Raw genomic sequence first — 15,823 nt, forward strand, 5'->3', positions numbered from 1 at the left:
ATAACCAAGTTGAAGTGAGTAGTTCATGGGAGGAAACCCAACAACATAACAGAGTTGAAGCGAGTAGTTCATGGGAGGAAACCCACCAACATAATAGAGTTGAAGCGAGTAGTTCATAGGAGGAAACCCACTAACATAACAGAGTTGAAGCGAGTAGTTCAGGGGAGGAAACCCACCAATATAATAGAGTTGAAGCGAGTAGTTCATGGGAGGAAACCCACCAACATAATAGAGTTGAAGCGAGTAGTTCATAGGAGGAAACCCACTAACATAACAGAGTTGAAGTGAGAAGTTCATGGGAGGAAACCCACCAACATAACAGAGACGTCCAGAATGAATCAACAATTACTGGAAAGACTTAGATGTTGAACAAGGACGTCACACCAGATACTTAAAGTTGGGGTTCACATACAGTCCTATGAAAAAGTTTGGGCACCCCTATTAATCTTAATCATTTTTAGTTCTAAATATTTTGGTGTTTGCAGCAGCCATTTCAGTTTGATATATCTAATAACTGATGGACACAGTGATATTTCAGGATTGAAATGAGGTTTATTGTACTAACAGAAAATGCGCAATATGCATTAAACCAAAATTTGACCGGTGCAAAAATATGGGCACCTCAACAGAAAAGTGACATTAATATTTAGTACATCCTCCTTTTGCAAAGATAACAGCCTCTAGTCGCTTCCTGTAGCTTTTAATCAGTTCCTGGATCCTGGATGAAGGTATTTTGGACCATTTCTTTCTACAAAACAATTCAAGTTCAGTTAAGTTTGATGGTCGCCGAACATGGACAGCCCGCTCTCAAATGATCTGAAAACAAAGATTGTTCAACATAGTTGTTCAGGGGAAGGATACAAAACGTTGTCTCAGAGATTTAACCTGTCAGTTTCCACTGTGAGGAACATAGTAAGGAAATGGAAGACCACAGGGACAGTTCTTGTTAAGCCCAGAAGTGGCAGGCCAAGAAAAATATCAGAAAGGCAGAGAAGAAGAATGGTGAGAACAGTCAAGGACAATCCACAGACCACCTCCAAAGAGCTGCAGCATCATCTTGCTGCAGATGGTGTCACTGTGCATCGGTCAACTATACAGCGCACTTTGCACAAGGAGAAGCTGTATGGGAGAGTGATGAGAAAGAAGCCGTTTCTGCACGTACGCCACAAATAGAGTTGCCTGAGGTATGAAAAAGCACATTTGGACAAGGCAGCTTCATTTTGGAAACAAAAATTGAGTTGTTTGGTTATAAAAAAAGGCGTTATGCATGGCGTCCAAAAAGAAACAGCATTCCAAGAAAAACACATGCTACCCACTGTAAAATTTGGTGGAGGTTCCATCATGCTTTGGGGCTGTGTGGCCAATGCCGGCATCGGGAATCTTGTTAAAGTTGAGAGTCGCATGGATTCCACTCAGTATCAGCAGATTCTTGAGAATAATGTTCAAGAATCAGTGACGAAGTTGAAGTTACGCCGGGGATGGATATTTCAGCAAGACAATGATCCAAAACACCGCTCCAAATCCTCAGGCATTCATGCAGAGGAACAATTACAATGTTCTGGAATGGCCATCCCAGTCCCCAGACCTGAATATCATTGAACATCTGTGGGATGATTTGAAGCGGGCTGTCCATGCTCGGCCACCATCAAACTTAACTGAACTTGAATTGTTTGTCCAAAATACCTTTATCCAGGATCCAGGAACTGATTAAAAGCTACAGGAAGCGACTAGAGGCTGTTATCTTTGCAAAAGGAGGATCTACTAAATATTAATGTCACTTTTCTGTTGAGGTGCCCATACTTTTGCACCGGTCAAATTTTGGTTTAATGCATATTGCACATTTTCTGTTAGTACAATAAACCTCATTTCAATCCTGAAATATTACTGTGTCCATCAGTTATTAGATATATCAAACTGAAATGGCTGCTGCAAACACCAAAATATTTAGAACTAAAAATGATTAAGATTAATAGGGGTGCCCAAACTTTTTCATAGGACTGTACTTTAACAGATCACTGTTATGTAATATTGGGTCATTGACTTCTATAAATAATGAACCTGCCTAATATTTTTGACTCATTCGTTTGACTTGATTGTCTTTATCTACTTTTAGGACTTGTGTGATGTATTTTAGGTCAAGTAGCAGTAAATATGCAGAAATATAGAAAATTCTGAGGGATTAACAAACTTTCAAACTTAGCAGAAGGCGACTATTTTTTTGGGACCATTAGCGATCAGCTGTGATCAGTAGGCAGCTTAACTATAAGTGCTCCGTTTCCCTGCAGCGCCACCACAGGGGAAATAAAGCATTGCACATTGTCCATCCATATCAAAGGGTTGTCTATATAATGCAGGACAGGTCAGGTCCTCCATGGTGAGAGATGCTCTTTGTGGCCACCTAAGAGATGGGAATCCTATATAGAAATTTCTAAACTAGACAACTCTTCTAAGAACAGACAAAATTACCGAATATAAATGTGTCTGGTGCGTTAGATTGTTTCAAAATTGTTTAGAAAATATGCTCTTTATTACTAAATATAGATTTTTTTAAGAAAAATTAATCTTCCAGTTTTCTCGTGTGAATCTTCTGTTTAGACATATGGCGGGTCTGAGACAAAGCAGCCGACTTCATAAGCTCTGCCAGGCCTCCCCGGTTTAATGTGGAATCCGCAGCAGAGAGCGGCTGAAGTAATGAAATTTATACATAGAAATATATGAAAGCGTTTGGGTTCAATATCACATAAAACAATTCTGGATATCACAGGCAGCAATATCCCATGATGCATTACTGAAGTGGCGGTAATAGCTACTGTATCAGTACAGAGAAGGATCATGTCATTAAAGTGCCAGCAAGCCGATAATACCCCAGGATTTATATCAAAGAATTAGTGCAGGGGTGTTGAAGCCTGAGGGAGCAGCGGGTGCATAAAGAATTAGGGAAGCGCGCTCGCCTCTATGTACCGAGTGTGAATACAATGTCATATGTGAGCCACTTAAAGGGCCCTGACACTAGTCATAATCCTGTACAATGGGGCACTGCATTACGGAGATATAGGTACTTACCCTTACCATCATCAAAGGGGTAATATTTTATATGACAAAAAACAGGGGCAATATGAGGGGCCAAAAGATGGAGGTAATTTCTCCTATATGATGGTCACCTGGGCTATTTTACAGTTACTCCTGGCAAACTTACACAGAAACCAGTAGTTGTAGTAATGGATGGGGGACAGACTGCTCTGTATTGTATATGCAATGCAACCATAATGAGACCGTTAGCCACAATGCATGAAGGCTTATATAGTCATAGCTCAGACTGCCCAGCAAGGCTCTGCACATATTTCAACTTTTCATAAAGACTCGAGCACCCTTTAACCGGTACAGTACCTTAAAAAAAAGTTTAAAGGGATTCTACCACTAAACCAACATTGTTTTTAATTACCACGCCGGAATAGCCTTAAGAAAGGCTATTCATCTCTTACCTTTAGACCTGGTCTCTGCGGCGCCGTTCCTTAGAAATACCGGTTTTACCGAGTATGCAAATGAGTTCTCCACAGCAATAAGGGTGGGCCCCAGCGCTGAAACGGCGATGGGGGTGTTCCCACTGCTGCCCGAGAGTTCTCTCGAGTGACGCCTCCATCTTCAGCTGCAACCCCGCCTCTCCTGTCTTCCGTCTCGGTCCAACTTCCGACGCCTGCGCAGTACACTCCTGTATTGAACTACAAGCGCAAGAACGCCTCCCAAAAATGTTTATTTATTTTATTATTATTATAGAATTATTTATATTGCAAAAATATTTTATTTTTAACTCTCTACAGTTTCAAATATAAATATATTCCTAGTAAAACCTCTTCAACCTGTTCAGTTTTCAAAATGGCGCCAAAAAAATTAATAATAATACGTCCAATTTTCTGAAGACAACCTGAAGAGATCAAACAGTTCTAGGTAAGTAAAATGCAGGAAAATGGCTGACAATTCTTTTCTGGGTCATGATCTCTAGAAACTACTTACGCAGCGCATCAACCTGTCCTCCTATCAAGTGAACTGCTCAATGACTGTTTGTCATTGTGAAACGTGTGGCTGGAGTCAGGAGGGAATATGGCTGAGATGTGAGACGTTCCTGCTAGATATTGTCTATGGTCTTACATCTACTGAGAGATACAAAAACATCAATGTGGCGAGCGAGATTTATGGGATTAAACTGCAACGGGCTTTTATTTCCATATAGTGATAGAATTGTCCCATCAGGACAATCTCAGCCACCAAGCCTAGTATAGGATATTCGTCCCCGACTGGGCAGTGTTGTTCCAGTGAACCCACATGTGTGGCCTTCTCCATCTAGACATCCTGAAGGTGCACAAGTAGGCCTTCACTAATAGGTTTAGATCACTACTTGGGCAGTATTCTACTTCATGCTACATAGGATGCAACTAGGACGTGGTCCATACTATTTGCTGTCTCGAGTAGACCTTGGAGATCTTCCTAGACAACCACACATGGTATCTGTAATGGAAGTTTTGCAATTCCCCACTGGACTAGGCTTGTCCTAAGTCCTTCACATTTGACTTAGAGCTGGGGTTGGTTGAGCTGATCTTAAGATTTCAGGATTGTTTTTAAAATCCGATTTTCAATCAATTTCCAGCCGATCCCAATCGTGATCGTGAAATTTGCTCGATCGCTGATCGGGATCCGATCTTTCCCGATCCTGATTGCTCAACCCTAGTTACTTTATGTTTATGGAGTAGGGTTGAGCTGATCTTGAGATTCAGGATCGTTTTTAAAATCTGATTTTTGATAATCTTCCAGCTAATCCCGATCGTGAAATTTGCTCAATCGCCGATCGGGATCCGATCTTTCCCCATCGCTCAACTCTATTTGGAGCAGCCCCAACATATGACTTGACCTCATGTCCAACACTGTAAACAGAACCAAACACCAAGTCTGAAGAGCCCAATGATCTCCATCATGTGATCGGCGCTGTCACCCTGAGCATTTTGGTGTTTTGTTTATCCAAATCAATTCAGCTATTCCACAGATATAAGCCCTGATAGTGTTGATGTAAATTAAGGTGTATAAGTCAAGTAGTCACTAAATGAGGGGACGCTGTGTGTTGTGCTACTGCCCATTTGTCTAGTAGACACCTAAATTAAAATGGCTTATATCTGTGGAATAGCTGAACAGCTTTAGATGAATGAAAGAACGACAATGCACAGCGCCGATCACATGATGGAGTCCATTGGGCTTTTCAGACCGGGTCAAAAATTCTACTTAAAATGGAAAACTACCTCTAAAGACACGTTTTACATATTTTGTAACCCGCCAATAGTCCACATATATACGACAATATTTATAGCCTAAATATATACTGTACTTTTGGTGGTGGGTCGTACTCTGCATTGCTTTTTTTCATCCAGCATTGTGTCCATCACTCGGATTTAGTTATGGACGCCAACTGGGTGACCACACATATATACAAGAGGTGTCTCTCATTGAGATACAATATTGCAAAGTTGTGTTGTCTTGAAAAGCTGCTCATCTTGTGTCATACATATCAGGACATGTACGGCCAAGAGGAAAGGAAGGACACATCTGTAAGCAACTGTACCAAATATGGCGTTTCCCACCTCTGGGACCTTCATGTCCTTTAACCACCAGTGCTTAGCAGTTCCCAAATACCTGATGTTTCAAGACCCTATTACGAGACCCTCTCCTTATGTACACAGAGCCGTACAATGTAACATAACCATAGACTCCACGTGTATTCAGTCTTACATAGTATCTCTACTTCTTTTCTAGATAATTTCAGCTCAGTTCTCCAGATTGAACGCCAAAGGGAGAAATGGGAGAGGACGCAACTGAAAAACAGAAGAATTTCTCCGCGGTCTGTCAGCAAAGAGCGATGGGTGGAAACTCTGGTGGTGGCCGACACCAAAATGATTGAATATCATGGGAGCGAAAGCGTGGAATCGTATATTTTTACTGTGATGAATATGGTACGTTCTGTTCTTAGAATTATCTCTTATCATAGACAAGGATTACGTAGATTTAGATTAAATAGATATGTAGAAAGATAGAATATAGTATACAGAACAATAGAACGTAACCTGTCCATGAGCAGTCCTATAATCGGCATTACTAAGATTACATGGGACTGAGTTATCTAGAAGGTTCTTTGCCATGAGAATAGCCCCCACACTGCAGACATGGCGTTCCTCTTATTCTTCTATTAGAATTCCTCTTACACGATAATTGTTCTTCTTCTTTCCACGCTTGTTGGTTTGATGACACGTGCGCTCATCGCTCCCCTCCCGGCTTATCACGGGTCACTGACTACTTCCTCATTATTTCTAATAGGTATCCGGATTATTCCACGACCCAAGTATTGGTAATGCAATTCACATAAAAGTGGTGCGGGTCATCCTGCTGGAGGAGGAAGAGGTAAGTCCCTGCCTTGTGCCATAGAGGTGCAAAAACACTTAGAAAACAGAATTTATCACTCCAGTCTTGATAATATTCATCAAATCTCTCCAGTCATAAACCAGCCGTAAAGGGATTGTCCAGGCGAAAATATTATTCTTCTCATCTCCCCCAGCCTCATAAAAAAAAAAAATGATATTGAAATTGCAGCACCAAGAAGGAAAAATGGGAATTCTGGAAACTACAGGATCGATATATATTCAAATAATATTAAAAAAGGAAACAAAGTACGAGCATCACTAGCAGAAAGCCCTAAACTTATATACCTCCACTACAGAGCCCATCACTGTAGAGGATAGACCTCCATTCCAGGACTCCATACTGTAGAGGATATACCTCCATTCCAGGTCTCATCACTGAAGAGGATAGACCTCCATTCCAGGACTCCATCACTGAAGAGGATAGACCTCCATTCCAGAATTCATCACTGTAGAGGATAGACCTCCATTCCAGAATTCATCACTGTAGAGGATAGACCTCCATTCCAGGTCTCATCACTGAAGAGGATAGGCCTCCATTCCAGGACTCATCACTGAAGAGGATAGACCTCCATTCCAGGACTCATCACTGTAGAGGATAGACCTCCATTCCAGGTCTCATCACTGAAGAGGATAGGCCTCCATTCCAGGGCTCATCACTATAGAGAATAGACCTCCATTCCAGGACTCATTACTGAAGAGGATAGACCTCCATTCCAGGACTCCATCACTGTAGAGGATAGACCTCCATTCCAGGACTCATCACTGAAGAGGATAGACCTCCATTCTAGGACTCCTCACTGAAGAGGATAGACCTCCATTCCAGGACTCATCACTGAAGAGGATAGACCTCCATTCCAGGACTCATCACTGAAGAGGATAGACCTCCATTCTAGGACTCCTCACTGAAGAGGATAGACCTCCATTCCAGGACTCATCACTGAAGAGGATAGACCTCCATTCCAGGACTCATCAGGATAGACCTCCATTCCAAGACTCATCACTGAAGAGGATAGACCTCCATTCCAGGACTCATCACTGAAGAGGATAGACCTCCATTCCAGGACTCATCACTGAAGAGGATAGACCTCCATTCCAGGACTCATCACTGAAGAGGATAGACCTCCATTCCAGGACTCATCAGGATAGACCTCCATTCCGGGATTCATCACTGAAGAGGATAGACCTCCATTCCAGGACTCATCAGGATAGAACTCCATTCCAAGACTCATCACTGAAGAGGATAGACTTCCATTACTGAAGAGGATAGACCTCCATTCCAGGACTCCTCACTGTAGAGGATAAACCTCCATTACTGAAGAGGATCTATGGGAGAGTTTTCTAGACATGCTCAGTGTGGGGAGGGCGAGAAGCTAATCTGTGACATCATCTATTGTCAGTAGTGATGTAATGATGGCTCAGTGGTGTTATCTATAGAGGCGTTATCTTCTATTGTAATACTGGCTGGGATGTAAATGAAGTGACTGCTGCAAAGAAACCCCTACAGAATTGGCAAGTATCAGTCCATTTTTAGGCTCAGTAGTCAGAGTGAAAATTACAGGATATAGTATTATTTTAAATAACAATAATAATAATAATAATAATAATAATAATAATAATCTCTCTATATTATAAAAATGAGTTTCGGTTGTCTGTCTGTTCTTTATGCGCGGCCAAACGACTGGACCGGTCTTTACCAAATTTGGCACACAGATACTTCAGGTGTCTGGGAAGGTTTAAGATGAGGCCTCAACTCTCTCGGATGTACCGTTCTGGAGATACAGCTTTCCCAAAACCCTGACCCCCCCCCCCCCCATTAGCCAATACAAACCTGCAAGTCTTTCACTCAATTCCAACTGCAATACACACAGTACATATGTACATATATTCATCTCCATAAAAAATATTCATGATTTTCAAAAACATTGCTAAAAGTTGATAGAATTTTTTGTTGCAAAATTTTGAACAGATTGTTATTTCTTGTCCAGGAAGGTCTGAAAATTACCCACCACGCCGATCAGACTTTGGCCAGTTTCTGTAAGTGGCAGAAGAGCATAAACCCGAAAAGTGATCTACACCCGGCCCATCACGACGTGGCTGTATTATTAACAAGGTATTTATCTCTTACACACAATGGATTGTAGTATTTTTATTTGCTTTCTTTTAAAGGGAAATAGCGCGGCGCATACGATCCCCGCTCCCATTGAAATCAATGGGAGCGTATACGGCCCACGGCGTCTACGTGCCACATCACGCGGCACGTTACTCCGTGTGAACCCTCCCTAAGACAGTGACTGCTAAGAGGAGCTAGTATACTGAGATTCTGAGCAATCTTATTATCATTAGAAGGAGGGTCAGCAGAGTCATCTCATTATTTTCATTATCATTAGAAGGAGGAGTCAGCAGAGTAAGTTTACTGTCATTACCATGAGGGGTCAGCAAAGTCATCTGATTATCATTACCATAAGAGGGCAGCAGTGTCATCTCATTATCATTATACAAGAGGTCATCAGAGTCATCTCATTATCATTACCATAAGAGGGCAGCAGAGTCATCTCATTATCATTTCTACAAGATGTCATCAGAGTCATCTCATTATCATTTCTACAATAGGTCATCAGAGTCATCTCATAATCATTACCATAAGAGGGCAGCAGAGTCATTTAATTATCATTACCATAAGAGGACAGCAGAGTCATTTCATTATCATTTGTACAAGAGGTCATCAGAGTCATATTATTATCATTACCATAAGAGTGCAGCAGTGTCATCTCATTATCATTTCTACAATAGGTAATCAGAGTCATCTCATTATCATTTCTACAATAGGTCATCAGAGTCATCTCATTATCATTACCATAAGAGGGCAGCAGTGTCATCTCATTATCATTTCTACAATAGGTCATCAGAGTCATCTCATTATCATTACCATAAGATGGCAGCAGAGTCATTTCATTATCATTACCATAAGATGGCAGCAGAGTCATTTCATTATCATTACCATAAGAAGGCAGCAGAGTCATCTCATATCATTACCATTAGGGGGTCAGCATAATGGTAGATGCTAGAGGAAAACATACACATGGACCCACTAATATGGACTAAAATGAATTGGCTTCGGACGTCTTCTGAGGTCATTGTCTAAATGGTCCCCTGATTTTCACCATTTAACACCAATATAGTGCTGTGGTCTTCTTATAAGCGAACCCCTAGGTCACTACCTCAGGAGTGGTCTCAGTTCAGTTGCAATCGACCCTAACAGTTCAGGGACTATCAATGCAAAGTACTGGAGGGACAAGCAGGGGTACGGTTACAGGAGAAACTGAGGTCAGGGCAGGTGGATTTTATTCGTCATGGTAGACAGGTAGAGGTCAAGGCAGGCGGCACATGTTCATTTTTGTCAGGAAAAGATGATGGAGGCGTCATCTAAGCAGATACATTTTGTCGATACATAATATGGGTTTTTACAAATTCTAAGTTCCCTTTATCATGTTTTAGGATTCATTTTGGGTAACCTACTCATTACCCTTAGCATCACTCATCTTCACCCTTAGAGATGGCGTTCATCTTTAAGTACCGTCTCATCTGCCCTCCCCGCGGCGGTCCTGTACTCTCAGGATATCCAAGACATCTCATTTACATATATAAGAACTCGCCGGGAAGTTTCCAGATGAATGTCATCAAACAATAAGACACTTGCCTGGAATGGCCGACTCTTCTGACTCTTTGAAGGAGTTCGGGATATTAATCAGGAATATGTAACGAGATATTGTCTAATTCCTTCCATCACTTTTTCTGTGTTGGAGGGTGAAGGTGCCGATGAAGCTTTTTCTATACTTCTTGGAAGACGCTTCCATTACAATTCATATTTATACAAGACCGGCCAATCCAAGAGACATGGAGACAACCTGAGATTGTCATCACTGTCTATTAACCCTTTAAGGGTTTATTTTTTGTATCCATTTTTGTTTCAGCACATTCCAAGATCCAGAATTTTTAAATTTTTCGGTTCACAATGGTTCTTTTTTTTTTAATATTTGTTGAGTCGATCATGGTGATCTCTGATCCCGCCATCTTGGCCTGCTCTTATTCTCTGGGCTTCATCTCTCTGATCTCTAGAATTAATCATGTGATAGATTTATTGCGGACAGGTCTATGTCGCTACAAGCAGAGCCCATTAGGTGAATTGTTCCTTCTATGTTCTTCAAGTGATTTTTCATTTCGTGAAGTGCCCTATTAACATATCCCACAACGTGACCTGCCCAGCACTATCGTAAACTATAGGGGAGGGAACACGCCAGCAGAGCATCCCGCCACAGGGGCCAAAAAGTGCCGGGCCAGTTCTGTGGAATCAGAATAGGTCTGAAATAGAGATGAGCGAACAGTGAAATATTCGATATTCGTTTAGAATAGCCCCTCAATATTCGACTATTCGAATTATCGAATCCCATTATAGTCTATGGGGAACAACATGTGAGGAGTTCATCACAAGGCTGACAGACCCAACTCCACATGCTGCAGCACAAGCAGCCAGCAGTCAGACTAAGATTGTCTCTTCTTCAAGTAAGACACAAGATTCTTTGGAACCAGAACAGCAAACCCCAGTGATTGCCATTGTAGCAGTGTCTAGGCCATCTCTCAGAGCAGGTCATTCAGAGATTGAATTGGAGAAAAATAAGAATAGAGCCATGCACCAGCAGTGTCTTTGGCCCTTGGGGTGAGTTGAGCCTTTAAACAGCAGAGATTTAGTTTTTGGCCCTTTGGGTGAGTGGAGCCTCTGACCAGCAATGTTTGGGGGAATCAGGGTGGATTGAGCCTAGTAGGAGCAGAATTGTGCAACGCTGATGGAGGAGGAATATGAGGAGGAGGAGGAATTGTAGAGGGTGAGCACACACATGGAACTTCATGTTGGGGTGCTTGACATTGGTGGACATGTAAATGATGGGTCAATCGAGTGTCTGTTCATTTTGGTGAAAGTCAGCCGGTCAGCACTGTCAGCTGACAAACGGCTGAGCTTATCTGTGATGATGCCACCGGCGTACCATATTTATAAGGAAATCTCGTTTCGAACCAAACTTGTTCAGTCAGACCTAGTGTTGGGCAAATCGATTCACAACAAACTGGATTCAACCGGAATATTCCATAAAATATTCCAAATATCCCAAAATCAGAACAATTTGGGATTCATCTTGGATTAACTAAAATGGCCTCTGTAATGTGATTCTTTTCAGAATCCTTAGCATAATAGGTGGAGGCCAAGGGGTGACATGGGCAAGCCAAGTGTCATGACATCGCCAGGAGAGCAAAAGCAAACAATTCGGAAGTTGGGTCGGATCTAGTTGCGAACTGATTCACCCATCTCTAGTGGTGATGCTATAGCATGAACGTGTGACGGCATGAACGTCCACATATATGACCACTGGGGCCCTATCCACAGGTCTCTGGGGCCCGGAGAAGATGGTGGTTGGCCTTTGAAGTAGACTGGAATGGCAGAGGATGCCATGGCAGAGCCCAGGAAGGGTTAAAATATATATATATACATTTTATGGCCATTTGGCTCAATTTTTCCAAAATTTAAGGCTTAGTAGAATTTAAATTTTTTGGAAAATTCGTAAGAAACCCAAATCTTTGGACATTCACCCAACACTAGTCTGGACGCAGTGTGGCAATTGGCAACAATGGGTGTTTTGACAGATGTGGCCCAGGCCCATAAAGCAGCTAATTTGCATATGAATTTTGACATAAAATTGCCCTACAACAGCATAGAAGGGGTTCAGAAGGGAATTTAGTGGTGGTCGCACCCTTTGGATCCATCCAGCTTGGTGGGTCATTGCTCTGATAGATGACCATCGCTTTTTCCACACTCATCACCGGTGCACTGCTTACTACACACAGGGTGGAATTCATAAACACGGCAAAGCAGTAAGATTACTGAATAGTACAGGAAATATCACACACAGAGACATCACCGATAATACTCGTGTATTTCAGGAAGGATATCTGTGCTGGTAGAAACAGCCCCTGTGAAACCCTGGGCTTGTCTCATCTGTCGGGCATGTGCCAGCCCTCCAGGAGCTGCAATATCAATGAGGACTCCGGACTCCCCATGGCGTTCACCATTGCACATGAGATTGGACACAGGTACGGTAAGACTAGATAGATAGATAGATAGATAGATAGATAGATAGATAGATAGATAATAGATAGATAGATAGATAGATAGATAGATAGATAGATAATAGATAGATAGATAGATAGATAGATAGATAGATAGGAGATAGATAGATAGATAGATAGATAGATAGGAGATAGATAGATAGATAGATAGATAGATAGATAGATAGATAGATAGATAGATAGATAGGAGATAGAAAGAAAGTTTGTTTTGCTCTCTTTTTCAATCCAATATTTCCTTCTATTTTTGGCAATCTATTTCCTTCTGTAACTAATTTCTATAATATCCGGAATGTAAAATGTAATTTCTAGCAATAAATGATATGTCCGGATATCTGATTCGTTCCTTAATCAATCATTTTAATATATGGGTTATGGTTGTTTTCTCTGAGTTATAAATCTGGCGGATATTTCCAGATATTAATAGGATAATGTAATAAAATCCCCGTAGCCGATAATTCCTTATATAAATAGTTGGTGATACACAAGTGTTACTAATCCAGCAGATAATCTGTCATTTCCCCTCAGTATAATTTGTATTAAGTAGAATGTGTCCTTCCTTGGCGTAGAGTTGTCAGATTGGCCTTGAAATTTCATAAAATTCCGTGAAATTTCCATCATTAGTGATAAGAGGTTGCTGGGAACACGTGAGGCTGCAGGGCAGGTCACATGGAAGCTTCTAAACACAGGGAATAACAACTACTGCTGCATGTTACCAGGCTGTACGGCAGAAGTTGCCAAAACCACGCCCCCTTCTCTGATGTCACTTCCTGTTCCACAGCTATTGGCTGAAACTCCTCTTTATCGACTTCCTTTTCTGCCCTGAACGTCATACATGGAATTTAGAGAACGCTCTGCTTTATTTTTGCTCCTGTAAATGGACCAGAGGTCAGGGTGGAATAACTTAAAGTCAACCATTTTACCAGGGTCGTGTACAGATCAGGCAGAGGGGGGAAAAAGCTTCTTAAAGGGGTTGTCCAGGATTTTATTAAAGTTATGACCTATCCTTAGGAAAGGCCATAAATATGTAATAGTGGGGGCCAAAGCCCCCCACATGGGTCAGTTGCTCAGGGGTGTGTCCAATCGTTGTACTATACAGTGCATGGAGCCGGATGCAGAAAGTTCCATGTCTTGTATAGGGGTGTCCATACCGATTGGCCACATCCACTACTGAGGACATGGAGTCAGCTGCTTGAATGGAGCGATAATGCATGTGTCAGTTCCAAAAAAGTGAAAGCTGTCATACCTGGCTCTGTGGTCGTGATTGGTGGGGGGTCCCAGAAGTGTGGCCCCTATTAATTAGATGCTTGTTCCCCTTCACAAGGATAAGGGAGTAGTATTGTTTGTCGGACAACCCCTTTAAGTGTAGCTTCTGCCAATAGCTCCAGTGCAGGAAGTGATATCATAGAAGGGGGCGTGGCTTAGACTACGTCTAGTAACATGCAGCAGTAGTTGTTATGTCCTGTGGTGTAAGGACCTGCAGGGCATAAATATTGTATCTGAAGGACCGGATTGACAGAATTAATGGCCCTAGAATTTTCATGACCTAAGCCACGGCCTCCATATTTGCAATAAATAAAGTTTGCATTTCGAGTTGAACCTTCTGTATTGTTAAAGCAGTTTTCAGGGACTGTGATATTGATTGTTGCCGCGCCTTCACTGCTTACTAAGCACAGCGCCATACATTGTATAGTGGCTGTGCTTGGTATTGCAGTTTAGCTGCAGCATGGTCATGTGATCAATGGACATGATGTCACTGGCCTGATATAAGGAAGTGGAGACCGTCCAAGTTGATCAGCAGGGGTCCCGGGTGTCAGACTTTACCTAGGGGTTGGTCATTAATATTACAGTCCTGGAAAACCCCTTTAAGGCTCCATATACATGACAGAGATAGAAATTATATAGAATATTGTGCACAAATGTAACATCCGTTGTGATTGTTATCCAGCTTCGGAATCCAGCACGATGGACAAGGGAACGACTGCGAATTGGGTGGAGGACAGCCGTACATAATGTCCCGTCAGCTGCAGTATGACACCTCTCCACTGACTTGGTCGCCCTGCAGCAAAGAATACATCACACGGTTCTTAGAGTGAGTCGCCTGCCATTGATATTGCTCTTGCACTATTAATTGACACCCATTTGCAATTTTTTGAGAATTGAATCTATTTTTATAATAGTCAGATCTCCATTTTACTTCTCCTGAGCTCTATATAGTAAAAACATAATATTCTGGATGCCCATGGCCACCACTAGGGGGAGCTCCGGATCTTATCGTATACATTTAGGACATGTTCACACAGAAGAAACAGCGAAATTCCACCTCCTATTCATTTCAATAATAGGCAGATGCTTAATTTTCCGCTAGCTTTATAATAATAATAATAATACATTTTATTTATATAGCGCCAACATATTCCGCAGCGCTGTACAATTTATGGGGTTCAGATACAGACATACATAACAAAGAACGTCATTTCACACAATGGGACTGAGGGCCCTGCTCAAAAGAGCTTACAATCTATGAGGTAGAGGGGGTGACACAAGAGGTAGCAGGGGCGGCATTGCTTATACAGTGTTCAGACAATTTTGTGCATTAGGAATTGTGATAGGCTTGTCTGAAAAGATGCGTCTTTAGTTTGCGTTTGAAACTGTAGAAGTTGGGAGTTAATCTGATTGTCCGGGGTAGAGCATTCCAGAGAAGTGGTGCAGCTCGGGAGAAGTCTTGTATACGAGCGTGGGAGGTTCTGATAATAGAGGATGTAAGTGTTAGGTCATTGAGTGAGCGGAGAGCACGGGTTGGGCGGTAGACAGAGATGAGGGAAGAAATGTAGGGAGGTGCGGCATTATGGAGAGCCTTGTGGATGAGAGTAATAACTTTATATTTTATTCTATAATGAATAGGCAGCCAATGTAGTGACTGGCACAGACCGGAGGCATCGCTGTAGCGTCTAGCCTGATAGATGAGCCTGGCCGCTGCATTCAGAATAGATTGTAGAGGAGAGAGTTTAGTGAGGGGAAGACCGATTAGTAAGGAATTACAGTAGTCAAGGCGAGAATGAATCAGAGAGACAATAAGTGTCTTTAGTGTATCTCTGGTAAGGAAAGGGCGTATTCTGGAGATGTTTTTGAGGTGGAGGTGACATGAACGTGCGAGTGATTCAATATGAGGGGTGAAGGAAAGGTCTGAGTCA

General features: G+C 42.0%; 1 protein-coding gene across 1 annotated transcript in view; it reads left to right on the plus strand.

The window, feature by feature from the left end:
- The window catches only part of ADAMTS12 (ADAM metallopeptidase with thrombospondin type 1 motif 12), a 343,281-nt gene that overhangs the window by 204,832 nt on the left and 122,626 nt on the right, over nt 1-15,823 (plus strand). Inside the window, exons 4-8 of the mRNA XM_075268182.1 lie at nt 5,797-5,993; nt 6,355-6,438; nt 8,444-8,568; nt 12,447-12,596; nt 14,578-14,721. Of these exons, the coding sequence (XP_075124283.1) occupies nt 5,797-5,993; nt 6,355-6,438; nt 8,444-8,568; nt 12,447-12,596; nt 14,578-14,721 (700 nt within the window). The remainder of the gene's footprint in view (nt 1-5,796; nt 5,994-6,354; nt 6,439-8,443; nt 8,569-12,446; nt 12,597-14,577; nt 14,722-15,823) is intronic.

This window comes from Leptodactylus fuscus, chromosome 1 (genome assembly GCF_031893055.1).
Source record: "Leptodactylus fuscus isolate aLepFus1 chromosome 1, aLepFus1.hap2, whole genome shotgun sequence".
NCBI classification, from domain to species: Eukaryota; Metazoa; Chordata; class Amphibia; order Anura; family Leptodactylidae; genus Leptodactylus; species Leptodactylus fuscus.